The sequence below is a fragment of the Jaculus jaculus genome, chromosome 11, assembly GCF_020740685.1.
Source record: "Jaculus jaculus isolate mJacJac1 chromosome 11, mJacJac1.mat.Y.cur, whole genome shotgun sequence".
Lineage (NCBI taxonomy): Eukaryota > Metazoa > Chordata > Mammalia > Rodentia > Dipodidae > Jaculus > Jaculus jaculus.
This window is the reverse complement of record NC_059112.1, coordinates 82,800,185-82,816,933: the sequence shown is the minus strand read 5'-3', so window position 1 is coordinate 82,816,933 and position 16,749 is coordinate 82,800,185. Positions and strand designations below refer to the sequence as shown.

The 16,749-nt window shown below is 44.2% G+C and overlaps 1 protein-coding gene across 1 annotated transcript in view; it reads left to right on the top strand.

Annotated features, from left to right (window-relative positions):
- LOC123464422 (basic proline-rich protein-like) overlaps positions 1-12,351 on the top strand; it is a 195,545-nt gene extending 183,194 nt beyond the window's left edge. Inside the window, exon 5 of the mRNA XM_045161278.1 lies at positions 12,119-12,351. Coding sequence (XP_045017213.1) covers positions 12,119-12,351 — 233 coding nt within the window. The remainder of the gene's footprint in view (positions 1-12,118) is intronic.
- Positions 12,352-16,749: the final 4,398 nt, after the last annotated feature.

The following is a 16,749-nucleotide window of genomic DNA, read 5'->3' as shown; positions in this document are numbered from 1 at the left end:
AGCAGTGAGCAATGAAAGGTCTTCGCCCAAAGTAAGGTGGAAGGGCGAGAACTACCACCTGAGTTTGTCCTCTGACCATCACACGGGAGCTGTGGCAATTCACCCCAACACATACACAGACATACATACATACACAAATAGATAATTAAGTAAATATAACCTCAATTTCCCAATAAATAGATTCTCATGAATTTTACAGCTTAAAAGGGTGATTTTGTAGACAGAGAACTTTATTGAAGTAATAATAAATGTATTGAGAAAGGCATTCAAGAAAATTATTGCCATTGAAGCAGTTACATAAGAATCCATGCAAAAGAACCCCAATTTTGTTTTTAACTGATGCAGAAAAAAAATCCTAGATGGGTATATTAAGTGATAACAACCTCTGGACCTTTTGTTACTTCAGTTATCTATATTTATTCCCTGAATATAAAGAATGGAAAAAAATAAGGACAAACTTAAAAATGTCATCCTTGGAGTTGGAGATATGGTTCAGTGGTTAAGATGCTTGCTTGCAAGGCCTAAGGACCCTAGGATTGATTCCTCAGTGCCCACATAAAGCCAGATGCACAAGGTGGCACTTCTATCTGGAGTTCATTTGCAGTAGCTAGAGACTCTGGCATGCCCATTCTTTCACTCTACTACTCTCTCTCTCTCTACTTGCCTCTTTCTCTCATGCTCTCTCAAATAATAAATAAATAAATAACATATTTTAAAAATGTTATCCTTGGGGTTGGGAAGATGGTGCAGTGGTTAAAGGCTCTTCCTTGCAAAGCCTGCCAGCTTGAGTTCAAACCTCCAGTATCCACATAAACCCAGACACAAAACATGGCATATACATGTGATATTCATTTGTGGTGGCAAGAGACCCTGGTGCCCCCATCCCTTTGCCCTCTTCTCCCAACATGCACAAGTAAGTAAATAATTTTTAAAAAGAAGATATTCCACACACAAAAATGTCATTCTTAAGAGATTTCTCTTGTGATGAGAAGGGGAATGATTATTTCTATAGACCTGGATTCCACATGCAGAAGTGATTAATATGATAGAAATTGTTGCTTAAAAGTTCAAATTGGGAAAAAAAAAAAACCTATCAAGTTGACCTAAGTATACACACATGAATTCAAAATGTCTACCAGTTTTTGTTTACTCTTTGGTGAGGTTAAGGGTGAAGGCTGGGGTATGTCGGTGTTATGTTTGAACACATTTCTAATTGACAGGGTCTTTGTCGCTGGAATACTCTTCAGCCATAGTCTGGAAGTTGGAGATTGAAGCAAGGGGAAAACAAACAGACAGAATCCTTGGGCATTAATACAAAGGTCTATTTTCAGGGTTATTTCAGGATAAGTCTTTGTAGGATGTAGGAGCTGCTAGAAAGATTTTTTTTTCCACTTAATATGATTTTGATTAGATGTATGATCCTGAAAATTATTTGTCTTTCAGAAGTATGTGCTCCACCCACAGGACACCTGTAGGATATTCACAAAAAGAATGGACATCATGTCTGCACTTGATTTTGGCAGAAAGACCTGGAAAGTGTTGGGAACTGAATCCCCAAAGGCCATCCTAGGTCGTTGCTGTCCCAGATAACAATTCCGGGATTGTTATTGTAGGTGGGTTATTCAGGTTCTGATAACTGGACTCTGGCCAGTTACTGTGTCCTACAGTTGTTGAGGCAGAGTCTAGAGTGAGGTCTGCCACTCCACTGAGGACATGACGATGTCAACACGAATGGTCACCTCCATTGTAAGGAATTAAAATGTGGGCTGGGGATATGGTTCAGTGAGGAAAGTGTAAAAATGTGAAAACTTCAGTTCAGATCCCCAGAACCCATGTAAAATGCTGGGCATGGGTGGCACATGCCAGTAATGCCAGCACTGAGGCGGTAGAGACAGATTCCTCCTGAGGCTCACTGGCTAACTGGTCTCACCAAATTGGCGAGCTCTAGGTTTAAGCAAGAGACCCTGCCTCAAGATAGACAGTGGTGAGGAAAGGCACCCAACTTTGACCTCCAGCTTACATACATAGACATATACCTCCACATATACATTGACACATATATACATGTGCGCACGCGCGCGCACACGTGCACACACACACACACACACACACACATAGTCACACACTAAAAAAAAACTGAAATGTGATTCTTACTAGGAGAAAGGGGATAGAGGAATGGTCCCAGGACAGTAATAACCAGACCAGAATCTGTGGGATGCTTATGAATGGAACTCTACAAGAGATTTCCTGTGTTTGGACTCTGGAAACAATTATACTGAGCATTTGTGGTTTTATCTTCATTTTTATTTTTGAGTAGGCAGTGAACACATTGAATACCAAAGTTAAACCCCATGCAGATGGAAAGGAAACTGCCCTCTCTCACTCCTCCTCCAGTTACCAGCTTTCTCCAGGATCAGCCACGTGATTCCTCCTCAGCTACATCTCATCACCCTCAAGTCTTGACTAGAGAGATTTCACCGCCCCCCCCCCCCCACGTAGTGTTGAGCATGCTGCAGAGAAGAAAGTGGTGAGTCAGGAATGGAGAGTGTAGCCCACGTCCTGATCCTTCCTCTGAAGATGGGCTTGGCAGTGGCAGGATGGTTGGAGCTAAAGGAAAGTTAGTGGTCTAGGAGTTTTCAGAAGTACCAAGCACCAGGAGATGCGAAAGACCCCCGCAAGCTTGGGCATCTGTTAAGGGATATCCCTAAATGTTCAGGCTGCAGGATGTACAGATATTAGCCTTATGTGAGACTCAAAGTCTTTGTCTTCAATGTTACTACTGAAAGCTGAAGGAATGGGGCTGGAGGGAAGCTCTATCCTCTCCTATGAGAATGGAAGTGAAGCTGGGAAGATGGCTGAATGGGTAAGGTACTTGCCGTGGGAACAAGAGGAGCTAGGGTTGGAGGCCCAATACTCACATGAAGAGCCAGGTGTGGGCTGTGCACCTGTCATCCCAAACCATGGGGAGGCAGAGGCAGAAAGATCCCCAGAAATTGCTGGCTAGCTAGTCTAAGCTGAATCCATGAGTTTTGGGTTCAGTGAGAGACTTTGTCTCAAAAAATAAGGTGGAGGACTGGAGAGATGGCCTAGTGGTTAAGGCACCTGCCTGTGAAGCTGAAGGACCCAGGCTAGATTCCCCAGGACCCACGTAAGTCAGATGCACAAGGTGGCACATGCATCTGGAGTTTGTTTGCATTGGCAGGAGGCTATAAATAATAAAAGTGTTAAAATAATAAATAAGGTGGAAAACAGTTGAGGAAGACACCTCATATGATCAACCCCGGGCCTCCATATGCATGTATACACCTGTGTACCCTCCAAATATGCATATGCACATGCAGGAACAACACATACACACACCTGCATATGAAAAAGGAAGGGAAGTGAGTCCTTTAGCAAATCCAGATCGTATGCGGGTCCACCACAGGCCATACAAACACAAGCAGAGAAGAAGTTGCAAGAACTGCAGAACTGTATTTCCCTGAAACCTTTGCCTTCTTTGGCGGGCTGTGAGCCCTTCCTCTTCCTTTTGCTTCCTCTTACTCTGTCCTCAATGGCTTGTGAGGTCCATACAAGTACATCCTTCATTATTGTGTCACTTATTTTTGTCCCAAGAAAAGTGTATTTTAATAGAAAAAAAGACTTCTCATTTGACCCTTTGATTATATGCAGTTTTATGACTACTTAAAGAAAGACGTCTTATTTTCCTTAACCGTAATTCCCACATGTGTACAACGGATGACTACACACATTTTCCAGGCTCGTTGAATGAAGCACTTGTAAAAACACTCAGTGAGAGCTGGGGAGAAGGATGACTCAGTTGTTGCTCAAGCATGAAGACCCAAATTCTGCTCCCCAGCACCCTTGCTAAGGCTGGCTGTGGTGGCGTGTGTCTGAAACGCCAGCATGGGATGGTGGAGACAAGAGGATCACCAGGGTTTACTGGCTAGGTTGTCTGGCTCAATCAGTGAGCTCCAGGTACAGTGAGAGAGCCTGTTTTGTGTTTTTGTTTTTCTAAAAACAACAAGGTGGAGTATAATTGCGGCAAACACCCAATGTTGACCCCTGGCCTTCACACAAAAGTGTATATATGTGCATGTACATCTGCACAGATACATGTTTCAACATGTATAAAATATGCAGCACACACACACAAGCACACATGTAAAGCTAATTTAAAAACTACACTCAGGAGAGAATGGCTCCATGGATTCGGCCACGGGAGCCAGTATTATCGGTTTTGAGAGCCACAGTGCCTCTCAAGCCAGCGGCTCCTGAGTTTGTTGTCTTGCAACTCCCAAAGAATTGACAAGTGCACACGTGGGTAGGTCCTTGGCAAATGTTGTGTCACTCATGAGAGCTCCTTCAGTTGTGTGTCACAGCGGGACTATTATGTCACCTTTTCCAGGGGAAATTTGAATAAATGCTTATTCACCTCAAATAGGGCACTAATGACACATCAAAGCAAAAATCTCACCAGATTCCCACTTGGCAAACCAATGAGTTTATTGGGGTTGTTTACAGGAGCATGAATGACTCAAAGGTTGCTGAATCACCCAAAAGGACATGAAAACAGCACCCAAGCCATTCCCTGCATGATTGACAGGTGGCTTGGCTGGTCAAAATCTCCTTTCAACAGCAGTTGTAACGTGGAGGAGGTGCCTTGTGAATCTGGGACGTTTTTACATCCTGAGTCCTTAAAATTGTTTGAGTTGTTTGCGTGTATGTAGTGTGTGTGTGTGTGTGTGTGTGTGTCTGTGTCTGGAGATGCCAGGGCCTCTTGCCGATTTTCCATCTTGCTTACACAGGTAGCTTGGGAATTAAGCCCTGGGTCTGCAAGCTATGCAAGCCAGCACCTTTAATGGCTGACTCATTTTCCCAGTCCCAACTTCATGAACCTCGCTCCAACACGGACTGTTTCAATTACAAGGAAATTGTCTTAGAATGTGGACACAGAAGTATGAAAGGAAACAATGCTCAAGGAAGAGACAAACATGTGGTTTGCCTTGTTTCATAGCAAAATCCTCTTTAAAATTACCTCACTGCGTGAGGCCCACCTTAATTCTTGCTTAGAGTAGGGCTGCCAGTGAGCTACCCACCTGCTGCTGGACCCACCTCTTAAAGATTCTACCATCTCTTAATACCTCCACCCTGGGGACGTGCCTCTCACACCCGAACTCTTAGAGGACAAACCACATCCAAGCCATAGTACCACATACATTAAGTGTAAATGAAAGAAAGGAAGCAAATGTGTACATTTGCACATTACTGTTTCATGGGAATAAATGAGTTGAAAATGAAGACAATCTAACAACCCCAAATATAAACATGAATCATTATTATTAAAAAACAACCAATAGAGAAGCTTCTCATGTCAGATAGCGGTGACCACTGACACAACCCAAAAGGCAACATAGTGCTGAGAAGGAGGGACGAAGGAGTGCTCAGCCCTGAGACATCGCTATCACACCCTCCAAGGCTCAGGGTCCATTGCAGAAGAGGTGGCAGGAAGAATGTGAGAGCCAAGGGAAGGGTGCCACTCTTTACAATGCAAATATCCAGCCAGAAATTGGCCTTGATATCCACGACCTTTCAGTGCCTAGCACTACCTTCACAAGACCCTCATAATAGGAGGAAAAGATGATGACATCAAAATAACAGAGAGACAAATGGAGAGAGAAAGGTGATATGATGGAGAGCAGAGTTGTGAAGGGGAAATGGGGGAGGGAAGGAAATATCATGGTTTCTTGTCTATAAGTATAGAAGTTGTCAATTAAAAAAACAAGTATCAAAACCCTAATTTGTAAAAGGGTGAGATTCAGGAAACATTGTGAATTCCAGGTCAGCCTGGGCTAGAGTGAGAACCTACCTCAAAAAAAAAAAAAGAAAAAAAAGAAAAAGAAAAAAGTAACAGTCAGAAGATGGGAAGGAGTGCTTTGGAATGCTGTCTTCTGGACATGAAGTGGCCATTTGCATTGATGACCTCACAGCAGCTGTTCTTACCTGCACAATGTTTGCGCAATATTGGCCAATCAGCGATGTCATGGGTGATGGAGGAGGGAAAAAAGGCATCAAAGGAGAAGTAGGACTAGTTGGAGAGAAGAAAGGGTTCAGTGGAAGGGGGTATAGGGGAAGGGAGCTTTGTTTAATCTCTTCCTAATAAATCTTGCCTGCATACTCTTATTTTACCGCTCACCTTGTGTCTTTGTCATTGTTCGGCACAACCAGGAGAAAAAAGAACGGTAAGAGCCACTGGCCTTGGGAATTTTAGTGACCATTGAGTGTCTGAGGCTCTGACCTCCAGGCTAAGCTTTCCTAGAGCTGAGAAAGATGCTGATACTCTCAATACTTCCAACAGGGCTGGAGACATGGCTTAGTGGTTAACGTACTTGCCTATGAAGCCTAAGGACCCATGTTCTACTCTCCAGATCCCACATTAGCCTGTTGCACAAAGGTGAGGCAAGAGCAAAGTCTCACTAGGTGGCGCAAGCATCTGGAGTTCAACTTCAGTGGCTGAGGCTCTGGCATGCCAATTCTCCCTCCTCTCTCCCTGTTTATGTCTTTTGCTCTCTCTGTTAAAAAAAAAAAAAAAGCAACTTGCAATTGTTTTGGCTGGCTTTGCGTGGGTTTGGGGATTCTCGGTCTTGTTCAGCAAGCACTTCTAATCACTGAGCTACCTACCCAGCCCTACAACTTTTTTTTTTGTTTATTTTATTTATTTATTTGAGAGCAACAGACAGAGAGAGAGAAAGAGGCAGATAGAGAGAGAATGGGCGTGCCAGGGCCTCCAGCCACTGCAAACGAACTCCAGACACGTGCGCCCCCTTGTGCATCTGGCTAACGTGGGTCCTGGGGAATTGAGCCTCAAATTGGGGTCCTTAGGCTTCACAGGCAAGCACTGAACTGCTAAGCCATCTCTCCAGCCCGAGCCCTACAACTTTTTAACAAAAGGATTCCTGAAGACTGTGGACAGTAAGGGGTACAACACTCCAAATTTAAATTCTTCCTATGGAATGCTGTGACCCTGAGTGATGGGGAATGGGGGAGGTTTCTACCACATGAAAGGAATTTGGGGCCAAGGATGAGAGCTGGAGGGGGTTATCATTTGTTTCTAGGGGCCCGTGGGCCTCGATGGGCCTTGATCCTCTGAGGATGAGCTGTAACTTACAGACTGCTGTGCCGAGTGCCTTCTCCAGATGTCTGGCATGAAGACACTGGCCTTGGCTGGGAATATAGCTCAGTTGACAGACTACTTCTCTTAACAAGCAAGAGACCTGGGTTCTGTCCCTAGCACTGCATAAAACTGTGTGTGATGGCACCTGTCTGTGATTCCAGCTCTTGGGAAGTAGAAGCAAGAGGTTCAGAAAGCCAAGGTCATCCCTGCCACATACTGAGTTCTGTGGAGACTAGCCTGGGCTACATGAGGCCTTGTCTTAAAACAAGACAATAAATAAGGTATACACTGGCCTCATTTCTGCTTGCTGAGGAGAAAAAACAGAGCCCTCTGCATGCATGTATAGAAATGTCAGACTGAATCAGCATATAGTCCAAATTCCTTCCCTTTACAACTTTCCTCCTTTCCTTTACTTTCTGTTTTTTTTTTTTTGACACAGAGTTTTATGTAGCCCAAGCTAGCCCTGAACTTGCTATGAATGTTCAGGATGACCTTGAACTCCTGCCTTCCAAGTGCTAGAATTGCGGAGGTGAGGCACCATGTTTAGCGTCCACTTTTCTTAGTCTGAACTTCAAGAACCTCTTAACTTTCTCCCCATCCATCCACACTTACAACTTTGTCTTATACCGCTGGACTTATGTACTATATAACATTTCCTAAGTGATTTAAAATTATTTATTTATTTTTAAGCAGAGAGAGACAGAGAAAAGAGACACAAACAGAGAAAAAGAGAATGGGTGCACCAGGGCCTCTAGCCTCTGTAAGCAAATTCCAGATGCAAGTGACACTTACCTGACTTTCCGCAGAAACTAGGGAATCAAACCCAGATTGTGAGGCTTTGCAGGCAAGTGCCTTAGTGCCGAGCCATCTCTCTGGCCCTGTACTTTAATTTTTAAAACAATAGGAACAACAGCAATAAAAAACACTGGGGGATGAAGAGACGGCTTAGCTGCTAAGGCATTTGCCTGCAAAGCCAAAGGACCTATGTTCCATTTCCCAGAACCCACATAAGCCATATGCACAAGGCGACACATGCATCTGGAGTTCGCTTGCAGTGGTTGGATGCCCTGGTGTGCCCATTTTTTTCTCTCTCTGCTTCTTTCTCTCTCAAATAATAAAATAATAATAATAATAATAATAATAATAATAATAATAAATATTGAGCTGGGGATGTGAAATGCTTGGGGTAGGGTGTTACGGCCCTGGGTTCTATTTCCAATAACACACACACACCTAACATGGGAAACCAAAAGAAAAAAAAAAAAACTAATCTAAATCTAACAACCACAACAAACGATTAGTTTAATACTATTTGATAATATTTATTTCTTTATGTACATGTGGGTTCTGTGTTATAGATACTCTATTACTCTGCCTTGAAGACGAAAAGGAGGCTTACAGGAAAATCGAGCTGCAGCTGGACATGGTGGCGCACACCTTTAACCCCAGCACTTGGTAGACAGAGGAAGGAGGATCACAGTGAATCCAAGGCCCTCCTGGGACTATGGAGTGAGCATCAGGTTAGCCTATACTGGAGTGACACCCTACCTAGAAAAGTAACAACAACAACAAAAAAAGAAAAAACCAAGCCTCTCTCTTTCTCCTACTCTTAGCCCTCTCTTTTCCTCTCCTTCTATCTGTCTATTCATCCATCCAGCTTTCTTTTCTCCTCCCTCCCTTCCTCCCTCCCTCCCTCCCTTCCTTTTTTTTCTTTTTCTTTTGACAGTATCTGGCCGTGTAGCCCAGGCTGGCCGCCCGCCTCTGTGTCCCGAGCGCGGGGATTGCTGGAGTGCGCTACTGCACCGAGCTTGCCGCTTACCTGCTCTGACCGGTTGTCTTAGTGACAGAACCGAAGCTTAGTCTGGAAGCACAGTCCAGCAGGATAAGGAACTTTCTCGACTTTTCTCCAACTTCACGCAATGACTTTTCTTTCAGCCCCGCCCCGCTCCCCACTCTCTGGCATACTGGAAACACAGCTGTGGTGAGTGCAGTGCCTTTGCACCCCTTCTCTGTCCTCTGCAGGTCCCCAGTGTCACCGAGCCACACTGAGGCCTTCCAAAGTGCCCCTCGTCCCGATTGTTGCTTGAGCACTGTCTCATGCCTTCCACTGATTCCCCTGACTACCCCCACCTGAGATCAGGGCTTCCTTGTACCATTTCTGGTTGTGGGGGATTTATGTTCAACACCCATTCCACATCAGAGCCGAGGGAGCTGTTAAGAACTCCCTATCTACCACTGTTCATGAGTTCAAAGCCCGCCCACAGAAGTTCAACATAGCCCCTTTATGGCACCTGCCACATCACTGTCTCCTTCGCTTCGCCAGCTCTCCTTGCTCAATCTTCTTCTGGCCTGAGTCCTCAAAGCCCAGCAATATGAGAAGATTCCTTCCCTCTGCTACTTCCTGATGTGAAGAGAAACCGACTGAAATGTTTACAAGAGGGGTATCCAGTCTCTTGACATGGTGCTTTAGAAATGCACTGGGCCACGGATTAGGCGTGCCTGCTGTGAGGAGGGAAGGGTTAAAGCAGAAAAAGAGGCCCTGGGAAGTTGTTCATATTTCACAGATACCCTTTTGACACAGTACGATAGATAAAGTTTTCCTTTCTGGTTTTTTTTTTTTTTTTATTGACTGTAAGCATTACCACATGTTCTTACTTAGTCTTTAAAATTATATTTACGGGAGGCTGGAGAGATTGCTTAGTGGTTATGACACTTGCCTGGAAAGCCCAAAGACCCAGGTTTGATTCTCCAGTACCCATGTAAGCCAGATGCACAAGGTGGCACATGTGACTGGCATTAATTTGCAGTGACTAGAGGCCCCGGAGTGCCCATTCTGTGTCTCTCTTTCCCTCTCTCTCTTTCATAAATAATTAAATAATTTTTTAAAATTAAGTTTGAATAATGCTTGTTTAATAATATATGGCTTAAACTCCATGTGGACTCAGCAGTTTTTGTGTTCATTAGCTGTGAGGAGCTGTCACAGCTGACTTCAGTGGGACTAGACAGTTCCTGAGGGCAACGGGAGACGGGCTCTGTGATACTGGGACTTGAGGGTCCCCAGCAGTCTCTTGTGATTGCCGCTGGCAGAAGGCTTCGGAAAAACGAGCAGAAATGAGACAAATTTACCGGAGTTCCCCTCTTTGTGTTGAATGAGAAAGTTACTTCTGTTTGTGTATTGTACGTGTGTGGTGTGTGTTCAGATGGGTGTGTACACAGGTGCACATCATGTGTGCATGAGCGTAAAAGCCAAAGGTGCCAGGGGTCTTCCTCAGGTCCTCTCCACCTTATTCTTTGAGACAGTCTCTTGCTGAACCCAGAGCTCCCTGATTTGGCTAGATGTGCTAGCCATCGAGGCCCAGGGGTTCCCTGTTCCCCGCCTTGGCAGTGCTGGGATTCCAAGTGCACACCACCATGCCTGGTATTTTATGTGCGTGCTGAGGATTCAAACTCGGGTCCTCATGTTTGCACAGCAAGCACTTTACCCACCCAGCCCAAAGAGGTGTCTACTTATGAGGTCCCCAGTGCGGAACAATGCTTCATATTTTCATGCAGGTCACAATTGGGCAATAATACCAATTTGGGGCAGTATCTATACACAGAAAGCTAGGGAAATAAGCCAAAAGACCCCATTGGCTATTTCAAAAAATGTTGGGTTTCTTGTGCCTCTGGTACCAGGCACTATGCTGGATTTAATCCAATGTAGGATTCAAGTTTTTGCTCACACACTATAAGGCAAAACAGTCACTTCTCAGATTTTGACATCATGTCACATCAGAGGTGACAAACTTGTTGGGAGAGGAGGAAGAAGACTACGTATGTGGGTCAATGGATGCTCCAGGGCATAACCCTTATGTGAGCCGCAGGTTTGGAGGCCTGGCACACTTCACTATGTGAATCCGAAGTCATGTGCTTAACTCCTCTAACAGCTAGCTTCTCATTTCAATATTGATAATGACATCTACCTGCCAAGGGTGTTGTAAGACTTGGAGACAATATAAAATAAAGTAGGCATTAGGAAACAGGTAGCCAGGATTAGTGCCCTCATTGCCGACCAAAGTGTTTATGAGCAGGCGCAGGATCATGATGGAGAAAAGATGAGGTTACAAAAACAAACCAAACCAAACGCCACTAGCAAATCACTTACCCTGTCATGACTGTCCTTTTGGGAGTCTTAAAAGCTGATGCCTGCGTGATTTCATTCTATTACCTTTCCCCAGGCCCCGCTGAGTATTGTATGACATGTTTATTGGCTTGAGTAATTTTGCTTCTTGAGATTTGAGAATTTTGTAACACCGTCTCTGCTACTGAAGGTTCTCTGGGGAGTATCAAACCAAGACTAAGATTCCTTTTCAAATATTGACAAAAACGTAAATAAATAAAGTATCTTTTCCTGACACAGGCAGAGCCAAGATAGCATCTAATAAACAGCTGGCTTTATACCTAGGCTGAAAACAGTGCTGTTTAACCACCTTACCCCTTCCCTTGTATCATCATTCTCCCTCCCTGCCAATTCTCCCAGTTGAGCACTGGAAATTAAAAGCTGTAATTTGATGTCAAAGCAATTGTCTTGGTGCATTGACAAGACCTTCCAAAGGGCGGGGAGGAACACGAGCGGGGATCCGAGGGTGGCTCTGGGTGAAAGCGAAGGGAAGGTGGTCGCGATGTGGCTTATTATGGAGGCGCTGGACTTGAGAGAGGAGACAGTATAACAGAGTGTACAGCACCCCATTCGGCTTCCTGACAACTGCAGGAAGTTAGCTTCCCAAGGCGCACTCTCCAAACTTCTCTGGAATGATCTCTCCAGACTTCTATCAAGATGTCAATAATTCTCCCCAACTTGGCAAGTCTGGTAACCCGAGTGCTCAGCTCAGGGACTGCTATCAGTGACGTAGGAGGGCTTGGGGGAACTCTTTGACCTGTTTTATCTCAGCATTCTTTGCATAGGCGAATCTTTGCGTAGCCCTTACCAGAAGCCCGGTGTGGTCATAAACACCAGTGATAAAGAGAACTCACGAGATGGAGTCTTTCACTCTAAGACACTCATGTCACATGGGGTGTGGACCAAGAACAAGCAAGTCAGGGAAAGAACGGGAGAAGTGGTGGTGAGTGCAATGGAGGTGAAGACAGAACTCCGAGGAAAGGGCGGCATGATGGAACGAAAGGCTGGCAAGGCATGAGCATGACACTGTGGGCGGTTGATGAGCCAGCAGGATGGGACATTGGACCAGATAGTCACTGCATTCAGGCTGCAGGGTCTGGTAGCTATGGGGTCACCAGGCTGTGAGTTCCATCTGAAGAGAATAGGAGGCCCCAGGAGGAATCAAGTGGGGGTGAGATGACCCAGATATGGTGTATGAAAATCTTCATGGGGCTGGGGAGAAGTGCTGCCCAGGCAAGCATGAGGACCTGAATTTGGATTCCCAGCATCCATAGAAAAGCCAGGTGTGGCTACAGGTGTCTGTAATCTCAGCATGGACAGGAAGACGCACACCTGAGGCTTGCTGCCTAGCTAGTCTAGCTGAATGGAAAGTTCTAGGTTTAGTAAGAGATGCTGCCTTCTCCTCCAAGTGTATGGTGGAGACTGAGAAGGACACCAGAAGTTGACCTCTGACCTCCACATGCATAAGCGCACAGGAGCACCCACACCCATATGAACACGCATTTGCACATGCATGCACACCACCCCCATGCAAAAAAACCCTCCATGTTCGTTCCAGTTTGAAATTCTGTTATTCTGATGATCCCTTCCAAGTTCGAAGGGCCAAGTCATCCCTTCAATAGAAGAGAAATTTCTCCAACTTGACACATAGTCCTTTGGTTAGAAAAATCCTCTTAGGGGTGTGTGTCTCTGACATCATCTCGCACCCTCTCCATTCAGATGGAATGGGTTTAGCTCTGCCATTGTAAGAAATGCCCACCCCTGACCGTCCCATTCTACAGATGGTCATCGTCTCACTTTGTTTTCAAGCCCCTGTGAAAGTGGCTTATTACTTGTCAGAAGTCCCTAGCTCCAGAGAGTTAAGCCATCATGACTGTTCTCTCTGAAGTCACTTCCTTGCCCACCATCTACTGCAAAAGAAGTCTTCAAGCTCCTTGTCAAAGAGAAAAGAAGATGTCCCCAAACACATGCATTTTGTTCCATATCCCACTGGACTCTCCAGATTGCAGCTTCGGTTAGCATCCTAAACCCTCTGGGCTTCCGTGTTTTAGGACAGCCAGAGAGGACGCAGGCAGCGCCTCACGGCAGGGAACCCCAACTTCAGTGTCTGCTTGGGAACCCTTTACCTCATGACATGTGAGCAAATAACTGGCCTTTTGAGATTCCGTTTCTCATAGAAGAATATATCATTTCTTCCTCATGCCTCCACTTAGATCAGCAGTAGGTCACAGCTATGGGACAGTTTGTGGTTTACAGTTTGATGTGAGAGAAAGGGGGCTCTATGACTTTTGGAGTGCATGTGGATTGGGGTACCCAGAGCTGACTCTTTTCTGCAGCTGTTGGACAGTTTGAAGGATAAGAATCTCCTCTTTTTGTCCTCATTCACTAAGCTACAGACATCAGTCCTCTAATATCCTCACAAAGCCTGCTGGATGGATGCTCTGGCTGAGTGTGGTAATTCATTGTGGTACGTTCCTTTCTTTCCCTGGTGGCAATTTACAAAAAACAAAAAACAAAAAACAAAAAAAAAAAAACCCACCCAAAACAGGGAAGAGATGCCGTATGGCTTCCCCATGAGTTTTAGAGCTGGATTTAAAGACATGCTTACCACGTGCATATCAGATAGAGAGCTTTCCTACAGTCTGGACAATGTAGAACGATAGGAGGATGAACAGGCAGAAATGAGCGCCCTGACCACACGTAGACCAAAGGCTGGACGGACTGAGCAGCACGTCACAAAACAAACCTCCCTTTGCCTTCCACATCTATTGTCTTGGTTTCTAAAGCCTCCCATTCTGCCTTTCCTCAGAGCATCATGTAAATGGTTATTTTTAAATTTTCACTCTACAGGATTATCTGTTAGTTTTTCTTTTGCTTCTAGAATGTTGAGTCCTCCTTGCAAAGTCTTCCCATCTATTTTCCTTGAACGTGTAGGATTCTTGTTAACTGTGTGATACAGCGTAAACCAAACATTTGTGTGGTGTCTGTCTGCCTCGGAGATAAAACTGTGCATGCAGCCAAGGTCCTGGAAGACATAAGTAGCTTCCTTTGGCTCCAGGCATTTCAGGCAAGAAGTGGGGAGGGCAATAAAGGAGAAAGAGAAAGGGGAGAGAGGGAAGAGGAGAGGGAGGGAGAAGAGAGTAAAGAGAGAAGGAGGAGGAGGGAAGAAAGGAGGAAGGAATGAAGGAAGGAAGGGGGAAGGAAAGAGAAAAAGAAGGAAGGAAAGGAGGGAGGAAAATTCTATCTATATGGAGAATCACAATAGTGCACTGGGCAAGAAAGTGCTTTTCTTCTATTTTTTGTTTTAGCTCTTGATTTTTTAAAAAAAATATTGCCAATTCTCATAAATATAGACAATATACCATAATGATATTTTATTTTTTGAGAGAGTCTCATGTGGCCCAGATTGACCTGGAATGTGCTTCATAGCTGAGGATGGCCTTGAACTCCCAATCCTCCTGTCTCTGCTTCCCTTGTGCTGGAATCAGGCATGAGCCACCATGCTTGGCAGTAAGTGTATACTGTTCATAAATGAATAGCAGTAACTCTTCACAAAAAAATTACTGTTTGATATAATGTAGCCATCTCTGGATTTTGCTAGCTTAGTCTTATGTATAGTTTCTGTTGAATTTTCTTTTTCAAAAATATTTATTTATTTTAAAGCAGCAAAATACACACCACACACACACACACACACACACACACACACACACACGGAGAGAAAGAGAATAGACAGACCAGGGCATAGTGTTACTGCAAATGAACTTGAGATGCATACACCACTTTGTGCATCTGTCTTTACCTGTATACTGGGGAATAAAACCCTGGTCATTAGGCTTTATGGACAAGCGCCTTAACTGCTGAGCCATCTCTCCAGCCCTGTTGTTAGATTTTCTAAATCACTAAGTTATTCCAATAAATTAATACAAAGCCTTCAATTGCTAATAACATCCTTGTTTTTGTCAAATGACCAGGCTTATGGACATATTTTAATAGATAATTTTCCTCAATGTCACAAATCTGAGATCAAAATTCAACTTTAAAAGCTTTTCTACACATTGAGTTGTTCAAACCTTCTCCATGTAGGAGTTCAAGGCTGTCCTTAGCTACATAATTAGTTTGAGGCCAGCCTGAGCAACACAAGATTTCTGTATCAAAAAAACAAACAACAAACAAACAAACCCTTTCTCCAGAAGCACACCAGCTTATGAACTGTGACCAAAGCCATGATAAAGGGCTTTGAGGAATCAAATACCTGATGTGAGAAGCAAAGAGTATATGTTTTGTGAATAACTCATACATGGAAGAATACAATTGCCATAACCAAATGATTATAAAATGTCTCATCTACTATTTGGTAAAATAAAGATTTCTCTTATTACAGGAATGAATTCATTCCCTCATTTTCTAAATTAGAATTTTCTGGGGCTGGAGAGATGGCTCAGCATTTAACGTGCTTATCTGCAAAGCCTAATGACCCAGATTAGATTTTGTGGTTCTGAGACATAAAAGTCCCGGAATTTCCTAGAAACAGCCAAAAGAATTTCTAGATTCTTTCTTTCATTGTGCATCAGGACAGTTGGAACTGGCCAGTACTCCAGCTCCTAAGCAGATGAGGGCTGGAAGAAAGAAGGGAAGCAGAAGAAGGAGGACAGAGATGGGGGGACACATGGCAGAAGTAAACCTTAAGAACCAAGATGCACTGACTTCTTAAAGGCCAAAGGCATGCTTAACTCTGAAGTTTATTCCTTTGTAGTGTGGGTATGAGAGAGAGAGAGAGAGAGAGACAGAGAGAGGAACACAGTTTCTTGTACTTGAATCATTTCAAGTACAATCATTTGTATCACTCTGCCATTTCAGTTGAGTTCCCTACCACATTCTCCTGTTCACTGACCACTTACATACCCCTATCTCCCAAGCCCCTTTCCTGCTACCTGCCTGCACCAATATCCTGTGCTTACTTAACCCAACCATTCTTGGGCTGTTCTTAGTAGCCTTCCCTGGTCATCCTAACCCAGAGAGCAGTTTGCCTCCTGGGTCTCCAACTTGGTATTTGAACCGGCCATTTGGTCCATATCAATGACAGACCGCTGGGGCCACTTCTCCAGTCTCATGCCTTATCTGTTTAATTAGATTTAGCGCTTTTAAGAGTAAGAGATATTATCTTTTGTTTGGGACTGCTGTTTTTTTAATTGCATCTGACATAAGAGCTTAGCCTCCTTCACACACAGTAGTATGTAGTCAAAGCATTTGTTCATGGATGGTTAAACAGTTGAGACTGTATTTTGTATGTTTGTTTTGCTTTTAATTTTTCATTGTATATATTCATTGTACATGATACTATATCACATAAAGGCATTTACATATACATATATAAATCTCTCAAACATTGAGGGTATTCCTCTCTTCCTCCTCT